This window comes from Talpa occidentalis, unplaced genomic scaffold (genome assembly GCF_014898055.3).
Source record: "Talpa occidentalis isolate TD23 unplaced genomic scaffold, MPIMG_talOcc4v2.1 talOcc4.11, whole genome shotgun sequence".
NCBI lineage: Eukaryota > Metazoa > Chordata > Mammalia > Eulipotyphla > Talpidae > Talpa > Talpa occidentalis.
In genome coordinates, this window is record NW_023601104.1 from 19,522,399 (window position 1) to 19,539,877 (window position 17,479).

A 17,479-nucleotide genomic window follows, 5' to 3' on the forward strand; every position below is an offset into this window, starting at 1 on the left:
CTCAAAATTGAAAGTTTGCTAAGATTGAGACTTCTGCTGTTACCATATTACAATTCTCAGAATCTTGTATTTCCACATGTGAAGTATGTAGAAATACAGAATCACAGGAAATAAAGGCAGATTCCTTATTATACAAAAGCTTCACCACTGTGAAAATGCAGATTTGTTAGAGAATTCTAACAGTTCTCTTAAGTCACCTACCAGACGGTGGTTGAAAGTTGTCACACCTTCAAGATTAGAATATGCTTCTTTATTTCATATACTAGTAAAGTTTCTCATTGTCTTTACTGACTAGCCCTTTTAATAAAGGAATATTGCAACTGTTCCACTTCTTAAGCCTTTCATACCTATTTAAAAAACACGCTTTATAAATTACACTAGCTTTTAGGTTAAAAGTCAGCAACACGAAGAATCTTTTTCATGTAAGGGTTAGGCTGTATTCCTTACCTGCATGCATGTGCATTTTGATAGCTAAATTGACTTCCTTGTTGTTTTCTTAGACAGGAGATCACACACCCTCAGTTGTTTCAGCTTTCATGTGGTGGTTTCTCTTTCTGAGGAACTAGCACCCCTAGGCCCATTCACACCCTTTAATATTTGGATTTTAGCACATAGCACCCCTAGGCCCAGTCACACCCTTTCTTCCTTTGCTCCAATGCTACCTTACCAGAGAGACATTGTCTAATACCTTCCCTATTCCCTTTCCCTGTTTTCCCCCAGACCGTTGGATAGCTCTGTTTCTTGTTTGATGGCTCTCTTATACATGAGCTCTTAGACATACGTCCCCGTTCTATTAGCTTCTAATAATTTGCTATACCTTGGTGTTTTAAAAAAGAACTAGCACATTAAAGATCAGTTGAAGCATACTGTGTAGCCCTCCTTTCCCTTATTCCTCAAAATAATTATCATGAAATTGTTACTTACCAATCTTGTGGGTTTTTTTTTTTTAACTTTTGCTACATATGTATGTATCCCTAAATGTTTGTGAACAGGATTTAACTGGTTTCAGTGAGCACATTTCTATGTGCAGTTTGCTTTTTAAATTTAGTGTATACTTAGTGATTTCAAGGATCTGTATTCATTTTTAACTATTAAATAGCAGTCCACAATAGGAATATAACACTATTTCCTATTGTAGAAACTTGAGCCTCTTTCTCATTATTTGCCTTTAAAAAGAAGCATTTGTTCATTTGTAAGCATTTCTCTAGGGAGCATAGATTGAAGGAAAATGACCAAGTCATAGGGTATGCTATTAATTTATGTATTTATGCCAAATTACTCTTTGAAATTCTTTAAAGTCCCACCAGTATCATATGAAGATTCCTGTTTTTACACATCCCTCTTCAAACTTGATGTTAGTAGACTCTTAACTGTGTTTTTCCAATCTTTTCAGAAGTGAAACACCTTTTTTGTAGGGGTATTCACTGTTTAAGTTCATTTTTTAATACATTGAAGTGCATGCTCTGCAAATTTCTGGTCTGTACAGCACAGCAAGAGAATTGATACTAGTGTTTTACCCTTCGAAACTTAAGAATTCTCTAAAAATATTATGAACCTTCTTTCCTTTGCCTGTTAGAATTTAGGAAAGGACATAACCTAATGAGCCTTAATATTATAATCTGTCTAGTGTGGTGGGATCTAGGGTCTGAACCAACATTGGTGAATTGTGTACAACATGGGTAGCTATTTTTCATAAGGGTAAGTTTGATGTTTAGTGACAACAGATAGATATGTTTAATGTATCAGTAATTTATACCTAAATGCTTTATTCACATCATTTTACAAATTGGAAAGCATTTCCAGCAATAGTGACTTTTCTTTTTTTCTTCTCCCTAGGTTGTATCAGAGTAAGATGGACGGTAGCTTTGATTGTGATTGTGGTGAGCTGGAGCCACCTGATCACTAACAAAAGACATCTTCTGTTAAACAACAGCTGCCAGTGCTTCCTGTTGTAATTTATAGCAACAAAGGAAGAAAAGAAGCAAACGGAAATAGTGCTAACCAGCACCTTAGAATGATGCTGCTCAGGACCAGTCCAACACTGAATGTATCTGCACTGTGAGGAGAATGTTCATAGAAGCCTGTCGTGTGCATATTTATTCACATTTTTGTTAAATGTTAAATCGTTTAGCACAGTAAATCTGAGTGCATAGTATGTCATTTCATTCCGTTTGAGTTTCTTGAGTGTTTTCTTTAAATGTCTGCGGAGTTGCTGCCCCTTTCTTGAACTATGAGTACTGCAATCTTTTTAATTTTCAATATGAGTAGAGCTTTTTGAGATTAAAATCTAAGGGGAACTCAACGGGCCTGGTTGGCATATGCAATGAACATCAAGAAATCATCTTGCTGTGGAAGCAAAATTATTTTTCTTCTCCCTTTTTGAAAGATCTTTCCTTTTGATGCCAGTTTTCTTCCTTGTTTACACAAGTTCAACAATTCGAAAGGAAAAGGCAATAGTAAGGGTTTTAAAATGGCAGAGAAATTTGAAAGTCTCATGAACATTCATGGTTTTGATCTGGGCTCTAGGTATATGGACTTAAAACCATTGGGTTGTGGAGGAAATGGCTTGGTATTTTCTGCTGTAGACAATGACTGTGACAAAAGAGTAGCCATCAAGAAAATTGTTCTTACTGATCCCCAGAGTGTCAAACATGCTCTACGTGAAATCAAAATTATTAGAAGACTTGACCATGATAACATTGTTAAAGTGTTCGAAATTCTTGGTCCCAGTGGAAGCCAGTTAACAGACGATGTGGGTTCTCTTACCGAACTGAACAGTGTTTACATTGTTCAGGAGTACATGGAGACAGACTTGGCTAATGTGCTGGAGCAGGGCCCTTTACTGGAAGAGCATGCCAGGCTTTTCATGTATCAGCTGCTACGTGGGCTCAAATATATTCACTCTGCGAACGTACTGCACAGAGATCTCAAACCAGCTAATCTTTTCATTAATACTGAAGATTTGGTGCTGAAGATAGGTGACTTTGGTCTTGCACGGATCATGGATCCCCATTATTCCCATAAGGTACGTGGAAAGCCCTCTGAGACAGACTTTTAAACTGACACATCAGGAATAGGTGCTTCCTTTGCATATTGTGTTGCAGAATTTTAGTTAATTGTATTAAGCTTTATCACATAGTTCCTTTTTTTCCTGATAAGATCTTCTTCCATTCATAATTTCCTTGCTTTTGAAATGAAGTTGAAGTGTTTATTATAATTAAATTCTCCCTTACTTAAAAGTGGGTGATATTATGTGGGTTTAGGGCAGAATGTCGTCCTAATCGAAAAGAGGGGATGATATATGTCCATTTTAAGATTTTTTTTTATGTCTCTTAGTCTAAAGTATTCTGTTATGCCTGTTCAAGCAAACTTTTAAAGTTAAGTATATAGATATAAAAGGCAGCAGGAATAACCAAAACAATTAATAGAAGCTTTCCCTTTCACAACTTGCTGTTATATAAAAATTTAGTCACATTTTCTGATCAAAACCCTGAAATGAAATTGTGTGGGGGACCCTAATGTTTAAAATCGAAAAGTAGATCTGTTCAGTTTTAACAAACCTCTCGAGCCCTCCTTACCTGGCTTCTGGTAGCACATGTAAAGAAACAGATACTGTATATCATCTCGCATTAAGTATAACTTAATTCTTTAAAAAATTTGACATAGAAATTGAATAATCAAATGAAATGGATGAATATATGTATCAGTGAAGAATTATGGATAGAAAACTGAACTAAGAAAAGTTAAGACTATTTGAAATTAAGTTCCTTTTCTATATAACACTAAGATATATGATCTCAAGCAGATTTTTTAATATCTGTTATCGCCCCTTTAAAGTGGAGTTGATAGCTACTTTTACAATTCCTCAGGGTTTTGAGGATGAAATAAGGCAGTATAAATGTTTTTGTCAAATGCTTAATAAATGCTAAGTAGAAAAATTGATTAAGAATTAGATACATAGTTCCTGGATTGACATTAGGAGGTTGACATTGATTTATAAGTAGCATTTCTTATGCTCTTCCCTACTTTGCTCTCATTGATTTGAAGCATGCCTGCCCCTTAAATAACTTTAGACTTGGAGTAAAGAAATAGCTCCTTCTGAAACATGTTATGAGTATGTGGCCTAGAATTCACACTGAATTATTTTCTTAAAACTAGGTTTATTTGAGTGAAGTAGCATTGATGTGTTGCACTATATTTTAGGGGTATAAATTCTATTAGCACTAAATTTTTTTTTCTCAGCAGACTTGTTGGTGAACATCATCTTATAAACAGTATATCCCAGAGGAAGTTAAACTCCATCCAGTCAAAAATTCAAGAGCTTTGAAATAGGTGTAGAATCAGTAGTATTGTTTTAGGATTTCACAGGTTTTTTAAAAAAGATTCAGGATTCTTTAGAGAATCAAGTTTTATGTACTGTTCTTCAGCTGATGTAACAAAAGTATGTTTTTGTTTCTTTTTCAGGGTCATCTTTCTGAAGGGTTGGTTACTAAATGGTACAGATCTCCACGTCTTTTACTTTCTCCTAATAATTATACTAAAGCCATTGACATGTGGGCTGCAGGCTGCATCTTCGCTGAAATGCTGACTGGTAAAACCCTCTTTGCAGGTGAGAATTTAAAACTGTATGGAAAATATACTTCCCAAAGAGAAATCATTTTGCATGTATTCAGTGAGATATATAGAAGATTTAAAAGAATCCATTGTAGTCTGGAATATTAAAATGAAAAGATAAAATGGTATTTTTAATATTTAAAAATTGAGAAAACTTATTCATATATTCTCCTAGCTTTTTATGAATTCAGTCAGAATTCTAGTATTCTTTTATATATATCTTATTTATTAAAACACGTTTTTGTATTTTGTGGACTTACAATACTTACCGGTTATCTGTGTTAAACGATACCTGAGAAGCCTAGTTCTGTCAAATTTTCTCACTTCCTGGTGAAATTTTTTAGCTATTGTTGGAAATTCAGTAATTCTTTCTTTAGCGCCCATCATCTTTGTTGCTTGAACTGCTTTATCCTGTTGCCTCACTGCTGTGCCCTTAAAGATCAATCACTAAGTACTTCTTTTGAGTTTGGTGCTATGAAAGAGTCTGAAGAATTGAAAGAGAGAGGGAGAGAGAGAACTTAAGATGGGAAGGGATGAATAATCCATGAAAAACATCAAGTATTATAAAGCAAACTGAGTTGGTATAAAATCCAGTTGTACAGTCTATACCAATGCAGACTATAAAAGCTGCACACTCAGGCCACATAAGTGAAGACTGTAATGGAGGGCATATCGGAGTCAAAGGATTTTCCACTACATAGGAATAGTGAGGAATTTTTTTGTGGAGAGAGAGGGGGAAATGGTATCTATTTAAGGATATCTGTGTACCTAAGGACATGAACTGGTTTGTTAATGAGTAAATGAAGTTTAATGAAAATGAGGCAGCAAATAAAATGAAGACACTTATGACTCGTTCATAAAATCACTTGTGAATGTAAACAGGAATTTTCATTTGAGAAACTAGGAAAATAGGGCACTAAAATTTTTTAGTTTGAAAGTGATGTGACCATGATTTAGTCACATCATTACTTTGTCTTAAGGTTAGCCCTCCAACCACTGCCAGATTGTTCTAAGAGCAGATAGAAGTGAATGGAGTAGGGTTGCAAAGGAAAAAATGAATGAATGATTAGGGTGTATAAGTGAGCACTGTTAAAGGATGGTATGCATACATGCCCTCAAAATTCTTGAAATGACGTTACTTGTTCAATGCTCAGCTTACACACCAGCTCATCCTTTTTAATTTTTATCTATGTTTGGTCTAAAGTTTCTTTTCTTTCTTTTTTCTTTTCTTTTTTTTTTTTTTTTATGTTAAAGATTTATTTATTTATTTATTTATACAAGCACTGGGGATAGTCAGAAGCGCGGGAGGGTGAGAGAATTCACCAGAGCCAGAGCGGGGAGCAGAGCAGGCAGAAGGACCGAAGGACACTGCTGAGGGGAGCAGCGGGCGGCAGGCAAGGTCTGCGCGCCATGTGGGACCCTCCTCCGGTGGCTGGGGAGCAGCCGGGGATCTAACCGGTGCTGCAGAGGCTGCGGGCAGCTTCACAACCCAGCGCTCAACCGCTCAACCGCTGCGCCACCGGGGAGGCCCTGAAGTTTCTTTTATGATGTGTGATAGCGACTGGATTTCACTTTAGGAAAGAGAAAATATCGGTGGTTCCTGGAAACTAAGTGATTAAGTGGAGTGAATTTTTTCCTAGGAACAATACTGTAATTTGGAAGCTGTTTTTCTGAAATTCATGTACCTTCTAGCATTTATAAAATCATTACTGTATTATTTGTTGCTGCATGGTAAGTTACCCCAAACTTAGTAAGTGACTTAAACAATAAATACTTACTATCTCATATTTTCTATGGGTCAGGAATTTGGGGGTTGTTTAGCTGGGTGGTTTCTAGTGCTAATTTTCTTAGTCAGGATGGTGGTTGAGTCTGCAGTCATATGAAGGCTTGACTGGGGCAAGAGGGTTCACTTCTAGATAGCTTACACATGTGCTGTTAGCAGGCGGCCCCAAGAGAAGCCCTCATCTTGTAGGCTTCTCCGTAAGATTGCTTGAATGTCTTACAATATGGCAGCTGACTTACTCCAAAAGGGAAAGCAGGGAGAGAACTAATGTATATATAAGCTTCTGTCAGCTTACATCAGAATATGTAATTTTATGCAGATAAAATTCACATGCCATACAGTTAACCCACTTGAAGTATAGGGGCCAACCCCATGGCGCAGCGGTTGAGCGCTGGGTTGTGAAGCTGCCCGCAGCCTCTGCAGTGCTGGTTCGATCCCCGGCTGCTCCCCGGCCACTAGAGGAGGGTCCCACATGGCGCGCAGACCTCTCCTGCCGCCCACTGCTCCCCTCAGCAGTGTACTTAGGTCCTTCTGCCTGCTCTGCTCCCCGCTCTGACTCTGGTGAATTCTCTCACCCTCCCGTGCCTCTGACTGTACCCAGTGCTTGTATAAATAAATAAATAAATCTTTAAAAAAAAAAACAAAAAAAAAAACCACTTGAAGTATAGAGTTCAGTATTTTTTAGTATGTTCACAGGATTGTATAATCATCTAACTTTAGGACATTTCTTCTTCCTAAAAAATGCTCTAGCCATTTTCAGTCACTTCCATTTATCCTTTCCTCTAGCTGTTGGCAACCACTAATTTACTTTCTGTATGTAGAGTTGTCTGTTCTGGACATGTCAGTATAAATAAATATGTAGCATGTGGGCTTTGTGACTGACTTCTTCCACTTAGCATAATGTTTGAGGTTCATACATGTTGTAACATGTATTAATACTTGACATGTTTTTATGGTAAATGATACTCCATTGTATCATCATACCACATTTTGTTTATCCATCAGTTTGGTGGTTTGGGTTGTTTGTACTTTCTGGATATGATGAATGACACTGCTGTTTCTATCACAGCACAAGATTTATGTGGAAGTAGTTTTTAGTTATATTTGGTGAGTGTCTAACTAGGAATAGAATTAACTGTGTTGTATGGTAACTTTATGTTTAACTTCTTGAAGAAATGCTGGATTGTTTTCCAAAGTGGTTGTATAACTACCTTCCTACCAGCAATGTATGAGAGTTCCAATTTCTTTGCATTCCATTTAAAGTGTTGTCCGTTTGATATTTTTTTGGGGGGGATATGGAGTAGTATCACTTTGTGATTTTGATAACATATTTTCCCTAATGGTTAATGATATTCAACATGTGTTTATTGGCCATTTGTATATCTTGGAAAAATACCTTTCCAGATTCATTGCCTATTTCTTAACAGGGTTATTTGATTTTTATGATTGAGGTATGAGTTTTTTTATATGTTCTGAATACAAATTTATAAGATGTAATTTACATGTATTTTCTCCTATTCTGTGGGTTATTTTCACTTTTTTGGTTGTTGTTGCTAGATTTTTTTTTTTTTAATATTTATTTATTTATTTATTTATACAAGCACTGGGTACAGTCAGAAGCGCGGGAGGGTGAGAGAATTCACCAGATCCAGAGCGGGGAGCAGAGCAGGCAGAAGGACCGAAGTACACTGCTGAAGGGAGCAGCGGGCGGCAGGAGAGGTCTGCGCGCCATGTGGGACCCTCCTCCAGTGGCCGGGGAGCAGCCGGGAATCCAACCAGCGCTGCAGAGGCTGCGGGCAGCTTCGCAACCCAGCGCTCAACTGCTGCGCCACCGGGGAGGCCCTATTTTCACTTTCTTGATGCTGTCTTTTGAAACACAAAAGTTTTTAATTCTGTTGATGTCTAATTTATCTTTTTGAGTGTGTCACTTACACTTTCGATGTTCTATCTATGAAACCATTGCTTAAACCAAGGTCATGGATGCTTTTTTCTAAGAGTTTAATAGTTTTAATTTTTGTCCTTAAGGCTAGGATCTCTGTATGTTAATTTTTATGCTTGGTATGAGGAAGAAGTTTGATTTCATTCTTTTGCATGTGAATATCCAATTGTCCCAGTACCATTTGTTGAAAAGATTACTTTCTCCAATGATTGGTCTTTTTTTTTTTTTTTTTTTTAAAGATTCATTTATGCATACAAGAGCTGGGGTACAGGGCAGAGATGCAGGGGTGAGAGGATTCACCAGAGGCAGAGTGGGGAACAGAGCAGGCAGATTGACTGAAACACACTGCTGAGGGGAGCAGCGGGAGAGTCAGGAGAGGTCTGCTGTGCCATGTGGGTTGCTCCCTGGCTGGCCAGGGATTGAACTTGTGCTGCAGAGGCTGCGGATTGCCTCTTAGTGTGGTGCTTAATCCCTTGTGCCACCAGGGAGGCCTCTCCAATGATTGGTCTTGACCCCTGAATTGATCAGAATATCTTTGTGACCTAGGCTTAGCAGCTACACACTGTTGTTAGAGCTTCATTTTATGTATTGTAAGTGAGTCACAAAGTACACTTCACCCTCAATGGGAAGGCACTGGAATTCCACCCTTTGAGTTCAAGAGTATCAAAGAATTTGTGTACCTTTGTTAAAGCTAACACAATAATAAATAATGTAACAAGAAAACGAAATAATTTAATTTAAAATTATTAACTTAAGCTTCAAGTCATACGAAATGGGGTAAGACTTCTGTGTCGTTTATTCAAGAGTACTCAGTGTATTTTTAAATGGTCATTTGGCATATTTGGACATAGTTTAAGTATAAAAGTAAAAAGAACCTCTACAAATTTTAATCTTATACCCATTAAACTTTAAACAATTAATAAGAATTGTTTGGAAAGTGATTTGAAAACTTTACCTGTAGTTGTCTTTCTAGTACTTTACTGGTGTGTTTGTGAGCTGTTCAGTGAGAGCAGTTGTGAGGGTCTGCTCCCACAGCGGGTTAGCTGTAGGCCGGACATGAGCAGAACTGTGAGAGGGCAGGACTAAGCACTCATGGTCAGTCTGTGTATTTTTAACCTGTAGCGAACATCTGAGCTTTACTTTATCCTACTTAATGTCTCCGCTTGGGTGTCTAATGGCATACTTTCTCTTTCTGCTGTCTTCCTGATCTTCATGCACTAGCTCAAGTTTTGAGTTGCTTAGGTCAAATCTTAGTGTTGCCTTTTATTTTTATCAGTACAAATCCTGTGGACTCTTCCTTTAACATATATTTAGAATTAACTTGTAATTTTCTCTATCACTACCCCCTCATTCTAGTTCAGTCAGCCACTGTATATTTCCTGTTTTAACGCAGGACCTTCAGACTATATTTTCTGTCTGCAATTTAGTGATCACATAGCAATCCATAGTAACCAATCCTGTGAAAACTTAAGTCAGATCTCTGTCCTTTCTTTGCTCAGAACTATATAATTTCTTCCCATCCAATTCAAGATAAAGCAGACTGTGCTGTACCTCCTTGGCTTTATCTTCTATTCCCTCACCACCCTACTCTAGCTACATTTGCCTTCTTATTTCTTGGGCATTCCACTATCTCCTCTGGGCCTTTGGACCTTTTCCCATCTTTCTGCAACTTGATATGAATTATGGAATGTTCTTTAACTCCCTTATTTTCAGTTTCTCTGTGAGGCATTCATTGATCATCTGATGTAAATTAACAGTTCTACCTCCAGCAAGCACTCTCTATTCTCACTTAGGCTACTTTTTTTTCTAGGTATTTTTCATCATTTGACATAAACATTTGTTTGTAGGATTACAGACCTAACGTTTGTTAGGTCTTCCTTTACTGGATTGAAGGCTCCATGAAATCAGGGACTTGATCTGTTTCATTTCATACCTATTTCCTAAAGTGTCTTGCTCATAGTAGGCCCTCAACACATTTGAATGTTGAATAAATTTCTAGAAATTAGTGGAAAAGCAAACTGAATGTATATTTTTTAGTTGTTCACCTGTTCTAAAGTTTTCTCTTTTGTTTCTTTAATAATGATCCTGAAATTCTGAGTGAACCTCACATATAAATGCAAACCTTTTTGTTTCACAAGTCTAGTACAGCCCTCCATCACCATTTTAAGTATTTCTCGCAGAGCTATATAGCCTGTTACCTTGTGGTGTAGTGACTGGAATCCAGGTTTCTTGAATCTCAATTTACTGCTACTTTTCACTGATTTGTGATACTAAAGTTCAAGAGTATTTTTTTTTTTTTACAGAAACAAAGCAGCTAAAACTAAATATATCAGTGAGCAGAAATAGAAAAAGTACACTTTTCAAATAGATAGGTGATATTCAAAGTAGTGAAACTCCTAATCAGTGATTCCATTAAAACCATTTCTCCTTGTGGTCATTGCAATATTTATGTTAGTTTTCTCTAGCTTTACTGTGTTTAATGCCAAATAAGTCAACATTGAGGGATGCATTTATGTTGTATATATATTTTTTAATCTCACTTAGGTGCACATGAACTTGAACAGATGCAGCTGATTTTAGAATCAATTCCTGTTGTCCATGAGGAAGATCGTCAGGAGCTTCTCAGCGTAATTCCAGTTTACATTAGAAATGACATGACTGAGCCGCACAAACCTTTAACTCAGCTGCTTCCGGGAATTAGTCGAGAAGGTATTGTGACTTAAAAGTAATCATTGTATAACTGGGTGCGTGTTGGTGCACTAGTATGTGTAAGCAGGATCTGTGTAGGGAAACATTAACTTTTTATCCTTAAATGTGTGACTTTCTACCAAATAGCCTTTAGACACTTAAGGTATAACTAAAACTTTAACTATGTCTTCCCCCTATTGAGAATGGCTTCTGTTACTTTGCTCCCCTGAATTAACTTTCCAGATAGCTTCTCTTTTCTGCTGGTTCTAACTCTACCTACTTTTCCATGTTAATCTCTTGACTACCTACCATACATGAGCATATTGAATGACTGGCTTAACTGGAATGGAGTTCTTTGAGGGTTATATGATAAGTGAATGGGTGTGAATATGAATGTGATTTAGGTATGAAAAAGAGAATTGAATTAGAGGGAAAGAAAACGACTTTAGGGTAAGGAAGAGATGGGCAAAGAGCAAAATGCCATATGAGCCAAATATACTACATATACTTCCGTAGCCTAGTATTAGGAGTACTTGTTGCTAAATGAGAAAGTTTGTACAAGCTTAACAGTAGTTGGAGTTTGGGAGAGAATCAAAACTACATCAGCCACTAAAGCAGTGAATTTTCATGTCTCAAAACTGAGTTGACCCATTATTTGTTGATACAAATAAAATATAGAAATCGTTAACTCTTACATTATTCTGTAAAAAATAACTTTTTTTTCAAAAAGGAAGTATATCAGGCATTAAACATTTTTTCTCTAAAGTCGATTGTGTCTTTCAGAATTGTCCTGCTGTATTAAGATACATCAATGTCACCATTGTATAATTTCTCATGAATCATAAAGTTAAGAGATGCATAGTTTCCTAAACATCTTAAACTTTATCTTAAATTATCAATCTGTTACTCATGTCACTTATTCTGATCATTATATGTGAAACACACAAGGTTAGTGTATATCAGCATATTTTAAAATAGTACATCTTGAGAAACAAGCACGATGGCAAAATCATGATGACATTTCTCTACACACACACACACACACACACACACACACATTCTTGGAACTCATAGTAAATGCCTAAATGAAGAGAAAGCAGTTGTCAAATAGAAGTTTCTACAGTGGTGGGAATGTTCCATAGTTTCAATGGATTAATTTTAGTGGATTTTGCAGGTTTCCTTTTCAGTGGTTCTGCTAACAGTCTTTGAGTTTCCTAATCGGTGTCTAAGCCTCAATCAGACTCCACTGCTGCCTCTCTTGGTGCCAACCATATAGCCCAGTCAAGACAGCCCTTTTCATGACTGAAGGTCACGTAGCACTGGCTATGCCTCAGGGTCATCTGTGGGAGGTCCTTAAGAGTGCAGACTTTTAAGCAAAATCTGAATGTGGTTAGGGAGCGGGGCATGTGTTTGTATTTTTAAAATGCTCTGTAGATGTGACCTGCTAGCCAGGTTGTAAGACACTGCTCAGGTATAACCTGGATCAGTTTTGGAGTCATTATCACTATTGCTGTGTCTTGTCAAAAGAGACATTGCTGTTGAAGCATTTGTAATCTAGCTAACATTTAATCTTTTCTCAGTCCTCATCAGGAAAGTGTAGGGGGACGGAAACCATGTCTAAGTCAGCTGTGAGAGGTAGTCAGCCTACCTTAGATATTTGACTAGTGCTTGGGATGTATTTGTAATGTGTTGAATGAGTGTCTTTGATAATGGATTCTTAAAACTAGTCATTGGGCCAAAGATCCTTAGTGTTCATAGTGACAGAACACCTTATAAACTATCTATGTATCTGCCTGTCTGCCTGCCTGTCTGTCTGTCTATCTATCTATCTATCTGTCTATCTATCTATCTATCTATCTATCTATCTATCTATCTATCTATCTATCTTATACATGAAAAACTGAAGTTCAGGAAGTTCAAGTGAGTTGCAAAGTCAAGATTAGAACTTACATATTAAATTGAGTGATATGTAATCACTGATACTTGACAATTTGCAGGCATTTTATATGTTCAACTTAATGTATTCCTTTTCTTCTATGTAACTTTCCATAATATGTGATTGGGGTACATTCACGTATTTCCTGTTTATCTAATTAAATCTTTTTTCTTTTTAATCTGTAACTGTTAAATTTTATTTCTCCTAGAAAACTTAATTTACCATCCCCCTTATGGGTTGGTGGACTTCCAGTATAATTAAGGTGATTTATTCATGTTTTGTGGAATAAGATAGGGTAATCTTGTAAGTTAGGGTAATCTTGTAAGTTAGGGTAATCTTATAAGTTATGGTATGATAAGGTAATCACTCAGTTTGTCATTTAAGTGAATGAGATCAAATTCTTTTAGTTTTTCTAAAGATAAGCAGTTGTCTCAAATTTTACCATCCTTTGTTTTGCAGCACTGGATTTCCTGGAACAAATTTTAACATTCAGCCCTATGGATCGGTTGACAGCAGAAGAAGCGCTTTCCCATCCTTACATGAGCATATATTCTTTTCCAATGGATGAACCAATTTCAAGTCATCCTTTTCATATTGAAGATGAAGTTGATGATATTTTGCTTATGGATGAAACTCACAGTCACATTTATAACTGGGAAAGGTAAATTGATCCTAAGTTTGAAAAATGTAATTTATTTTATTTGTAATGAATCATAATGTTATAAGTTTTATTTTTAAATTTTGTGCGATATGACAGTGTAGATGTCTTAAACTATGTAGTAATGGTCCCTTCAGATTTCTGCCAAATTTTATTAATATCTTTGAATAGTCTCAGGTAATGGGAGAAGTTAAATACTGCTTTGAAACATTTTCAGAACCATTAAGGCATGATTAATTAATAAAATTATAAAGTCCTTTAAAAGTTAAAGCTTGGAAATCTGAACTATTTTAAATGATTGCTTTTATGATGAATGTTACAAATTATTTGAAGATGTTGTATGACAATATTCACCTTTATCCAATAAAGTATCTCCAGAGTGTCTCGGATTTTACATATAACCAGTTATGTGTTAGGGGAGAAATTATTTCTGACTTACAAGTTATGGTATAAGCTATATTCAAATCTGTTTTCCTGATGACATAAAATTAATTTGGGAATGCTTAACATATATTCAGTATAAAGGACTTTTCTAATCTGCACAGTAAAAAAACATTAAAATGGATAATGCTATGCATTTTAGTTAAAGAATTTCTTTCCTCAGCCTCCTTTTAGGACTTCTAAATTCTGGGGGAAGTTTAGATAAAATCATTTTCAAAGTAGTGTGGTAGCATATAATACTGAACATTATTTAAGATCTCCAGGTGATGATGTTTAGTCAGATTGGGAGTTCCTAATGATGATCTTAATATTTGAGGACTTCATATAGTCTTGCTTAATAGAAAAATGGTTGCTATTTAATAATTAAAGACATAGTTAATATTGAAATTCTTTGGTTTACTCATTGCTTTTTTCCCCTGCCCTTCTAAAATGTTGAGGTATTTATATATTTACACAGATCTGCCAAACACTTATTTTTGTCCTCCAGGTGAATTTTTTCTAAACATGGCTTCCAATGTACATTTTTTTGTCATACTTACTTAAGTCATCTATTTACTTTTCTGTTGCCTCTTCCAACCATTTTCATGTGTCTTTTTCAGTTTACCTCTGCTTAGGTGTGGTGTGGTCAAGTAGAGGATTTACTTAGACTTCAGTTTCTGGAAGACAGGGAAGGCTTATGACTTAGACTCCTATTATTTCCTCAGAGACCTGGCACAGTGCTTGCAAAAGGCACTCAGAAAATTTGAAAATGAAATCATACATGTGGGCTAACACTAATGTATTGATGTTTTTTTCAGGTACCATGATTGTCAGTTTTCAGAGCATGATTGGCCTATACATAATAATTTCGATATTGATGAAGTTCAGCTTGACCCACGGGCTCTGTCTGATGTCACTGATGAAGAAGAAGTACAAGTTGATCCTCGAAAATACTTGGATGGAGATCGTGAAAAGTATTTGGAGGATCCTGCTTTTGATACCAATTACTCTACTGAGCCTTGTTGGCAGTACCCAGATCATCATGAAAACAAATACTGTGATCTGGAGTGTAGCCATACTTGTAACTACAAAACGAGGTCATCATCATATTTAGATAACTTAGTTTGGAGAGAGAGTGAAGTTAATCATTACTATGAACCCAAGCTTATTATAGATCTTTCCAATTGGAAAGAACAAAGCAAAGAAAAATCTGATAAGAAAGGCAAGTCAAAATGTGAAAGAAATGGATTGGTTAAAGCCCAGATAGCTCTAGAGGAAGCATCACAGCAGCTGGCTGAAAAAGAAAGGGAAAAGAATCAGGGATTTGACTTTGATTCCTTTATTGCAGGAACTATTCAGCTTAGTTCACAACATGAACCTGCTGATGTTGTTGATAAATTAAATGACTTGAATAGCTCAGTGTCCCAACTAGAATTAAAAAGTTTGATATCAAAGTCAGTAAGCCGAGAAAAACAGGAAAAAGGAATGGCAAATTTGGCTCAATTAGAAGCTTTGTACCAATCTTCTTGGGATAGCCAGTTTGTGGGTGGTGGGGAGGATTGTTTTTTTATAAATCAGTTTTGTTGTGAGGTAAGAAAGGATGAACAAGTTGAAAAGGAAAACACTTACACCAGTTACTTGGACAAGTTTTTTAGCAGGAAAGAAGATACTGAAATGCTAGAAACTGAGCCAGTAGAGGATGGGAAGCTTGGGGACAGAGGACATGAGGAAGGGTTTTTGAATAATGGAGAGTTTCTCTTTAACAAGCAGCTCGAATCCATAGGCATCCCGCAGTTTCACAGTCCAGTTGGGTCACCACTTAAGTCAATACAGGCCACATTAACACCTTCTGCTATGAAATCTTCCCCTCAGATTCCTCATAAAACATACAGCAGCATTCTGAAACATCTGAACTAAAACTACTCAGCAGACATTTCTCTTTGTATTCTTCATGAAATGTGTTTTGTCCTTTTTTTTTTTTAACTAGTGTTTAAGTCATTTTTTAACTTGAATCAGATGGTGTCATTTAGAAAGGATTTTATTGGTTCTTGGTTTTTAAAATCCAGACTTTTTTTTTCTACACGTGAGATGGTTTTCATTTTAACTGGCATGTCGTTTGCACACAAAAATAAGAATAGAGCAAAATAATGCAATGCAGGAGGAAATAAAAGAAGTGCACTAAGACAAGTAAAAAACATTCTCTCATAGAACAATGATCTGTTTTACAGGAAACAAAAATCTTGCCTTGAAATTTACACAGTGAGACTGTACATACTGCATGAAAATATCTATTTTTTTCCTAAAACATTTTTCATTCATGAGTATTTTCAAGTTTTTCATACTGTACACATTTCTTAAAACACATGATACCAGCAGCAACTGAAAATGAATGCCGAATTTGGTACACATGTGTTATCTACCTCAAGGTAACAAAAGTATGTGGCAAAACATATACCACCCATAGTGCTTCACAGTATGCACTTCTATTTAGCCAGCGTTTATCGTAGTTAACTGTTCTTAATAAGATTCACTCACTGTTTATACATGGTCTGGTAAGCGTTCTTTATAGTGAAGTGTTATTACATCACATCTTATTTATTTTAGAAAATCAGTATATTTTCTGTATTTAATTATAAAATGTTAACTTAGTTTTTGAAATTTATTTGCAAATACACTTTTTCCATTTGGCACTATGGTTTATTGTTGCCTAATTAGCTGATTATATAATGTCAGCTTATCTTAAGGCTGTCCACATACTTAATTTACTTAATATTCGTTTTAAGTAAAGCGCTCACTGTGTATAGGAATTTGTATTTTGGAGGTGCTTGATCTATCTACAAAGAAAAATTAGGAATTACTTTATTATAAAATGCTCCTAGAAGTCTTAATTGTGTTTATTTAAAAAAAAAACAACAACAAACTGTAATGTTAGACTTGTGTGCATGGAAGTAATTAAGGTACATCATTGTTGTAGTTTAAAAGTTGTACATGATAAGACATATTTTGTTTTTACTGTATGTTTTTACTGAATGATCTATTCCCCCATCCCAAGGCAAGCATGAATAAAATTAGGTTAAATGTAGCATGTGGCATCGCAGTCTCTTAGAATTTATTTCATCTATTCTTATTTTATTGAATACTGTCTGTATCTTTCGTTATCCTGTTTAAAGATAAAAGGACAAATAAAACATGGCCAGCAAATACGACTTTTGTTTACTCTCTAGGTAATGAAAACTATCTCCTGGAATGAAAATTACTAGCAGAATCTTTATCTAGTTCTCCTTTTCATTATCTTTGAATTATGCTGTAGTTAAACTATGTTAAGCTTTAAAAGGCAGAAAAAAGGTTTTTTATGTCAGCATAAAAATCTCTTCTTGACTTACTATTATACATTAAAATGGAATAAGGCTGTATATATTTCAAAACTATTCTTTAAGATGT

At 35.8% G+C, this 17,479-nt stretch overlaps 1 protein-coding gene across 2 annotated transcripts in view; it reads left to right on the plus strand.

Annotated features, from left to right (window-relative positions):
* MAPK6 (mitogen-activated protein kinase 6) overlaps positions 1-17,242 on the plus strand; it is a 33,709-nt gene extending 16,467 nt beyond the window's left edge. For both annotated transcript variants that reach the window (XM_037502497.2, XM_037502498.2), the window contains exons 2-6: positions 1,837-3,025; positions 4,465-4,609; positions 10,881-11,045; positions 13,420-13,621; positions 14,857-17,242. In XM_037502497.2, the coding sequence (XP_037358394.1) occupies positions 2,471-3,025; positions 4,465-4,609; positions 10,881-11,045; positions 13,420-13,621; positions 14,857-15,955 (2,166 nt within the window). In that variant the 5' untranslated portion in view covers positions 1,837-2,470 and the 3' untranslated portion in view covers positions 15,956-17,242. The remainder of the gene's footprint in view (positions 1-1,836; positions 3,026-4,464; positions 4,610-10,880; positions 11,046-13,419; positions 13,622-14,856) is intronic.
* The last annotated feature ends 237 nt before the right edge of the window (positions 17,243-17,479 follow it).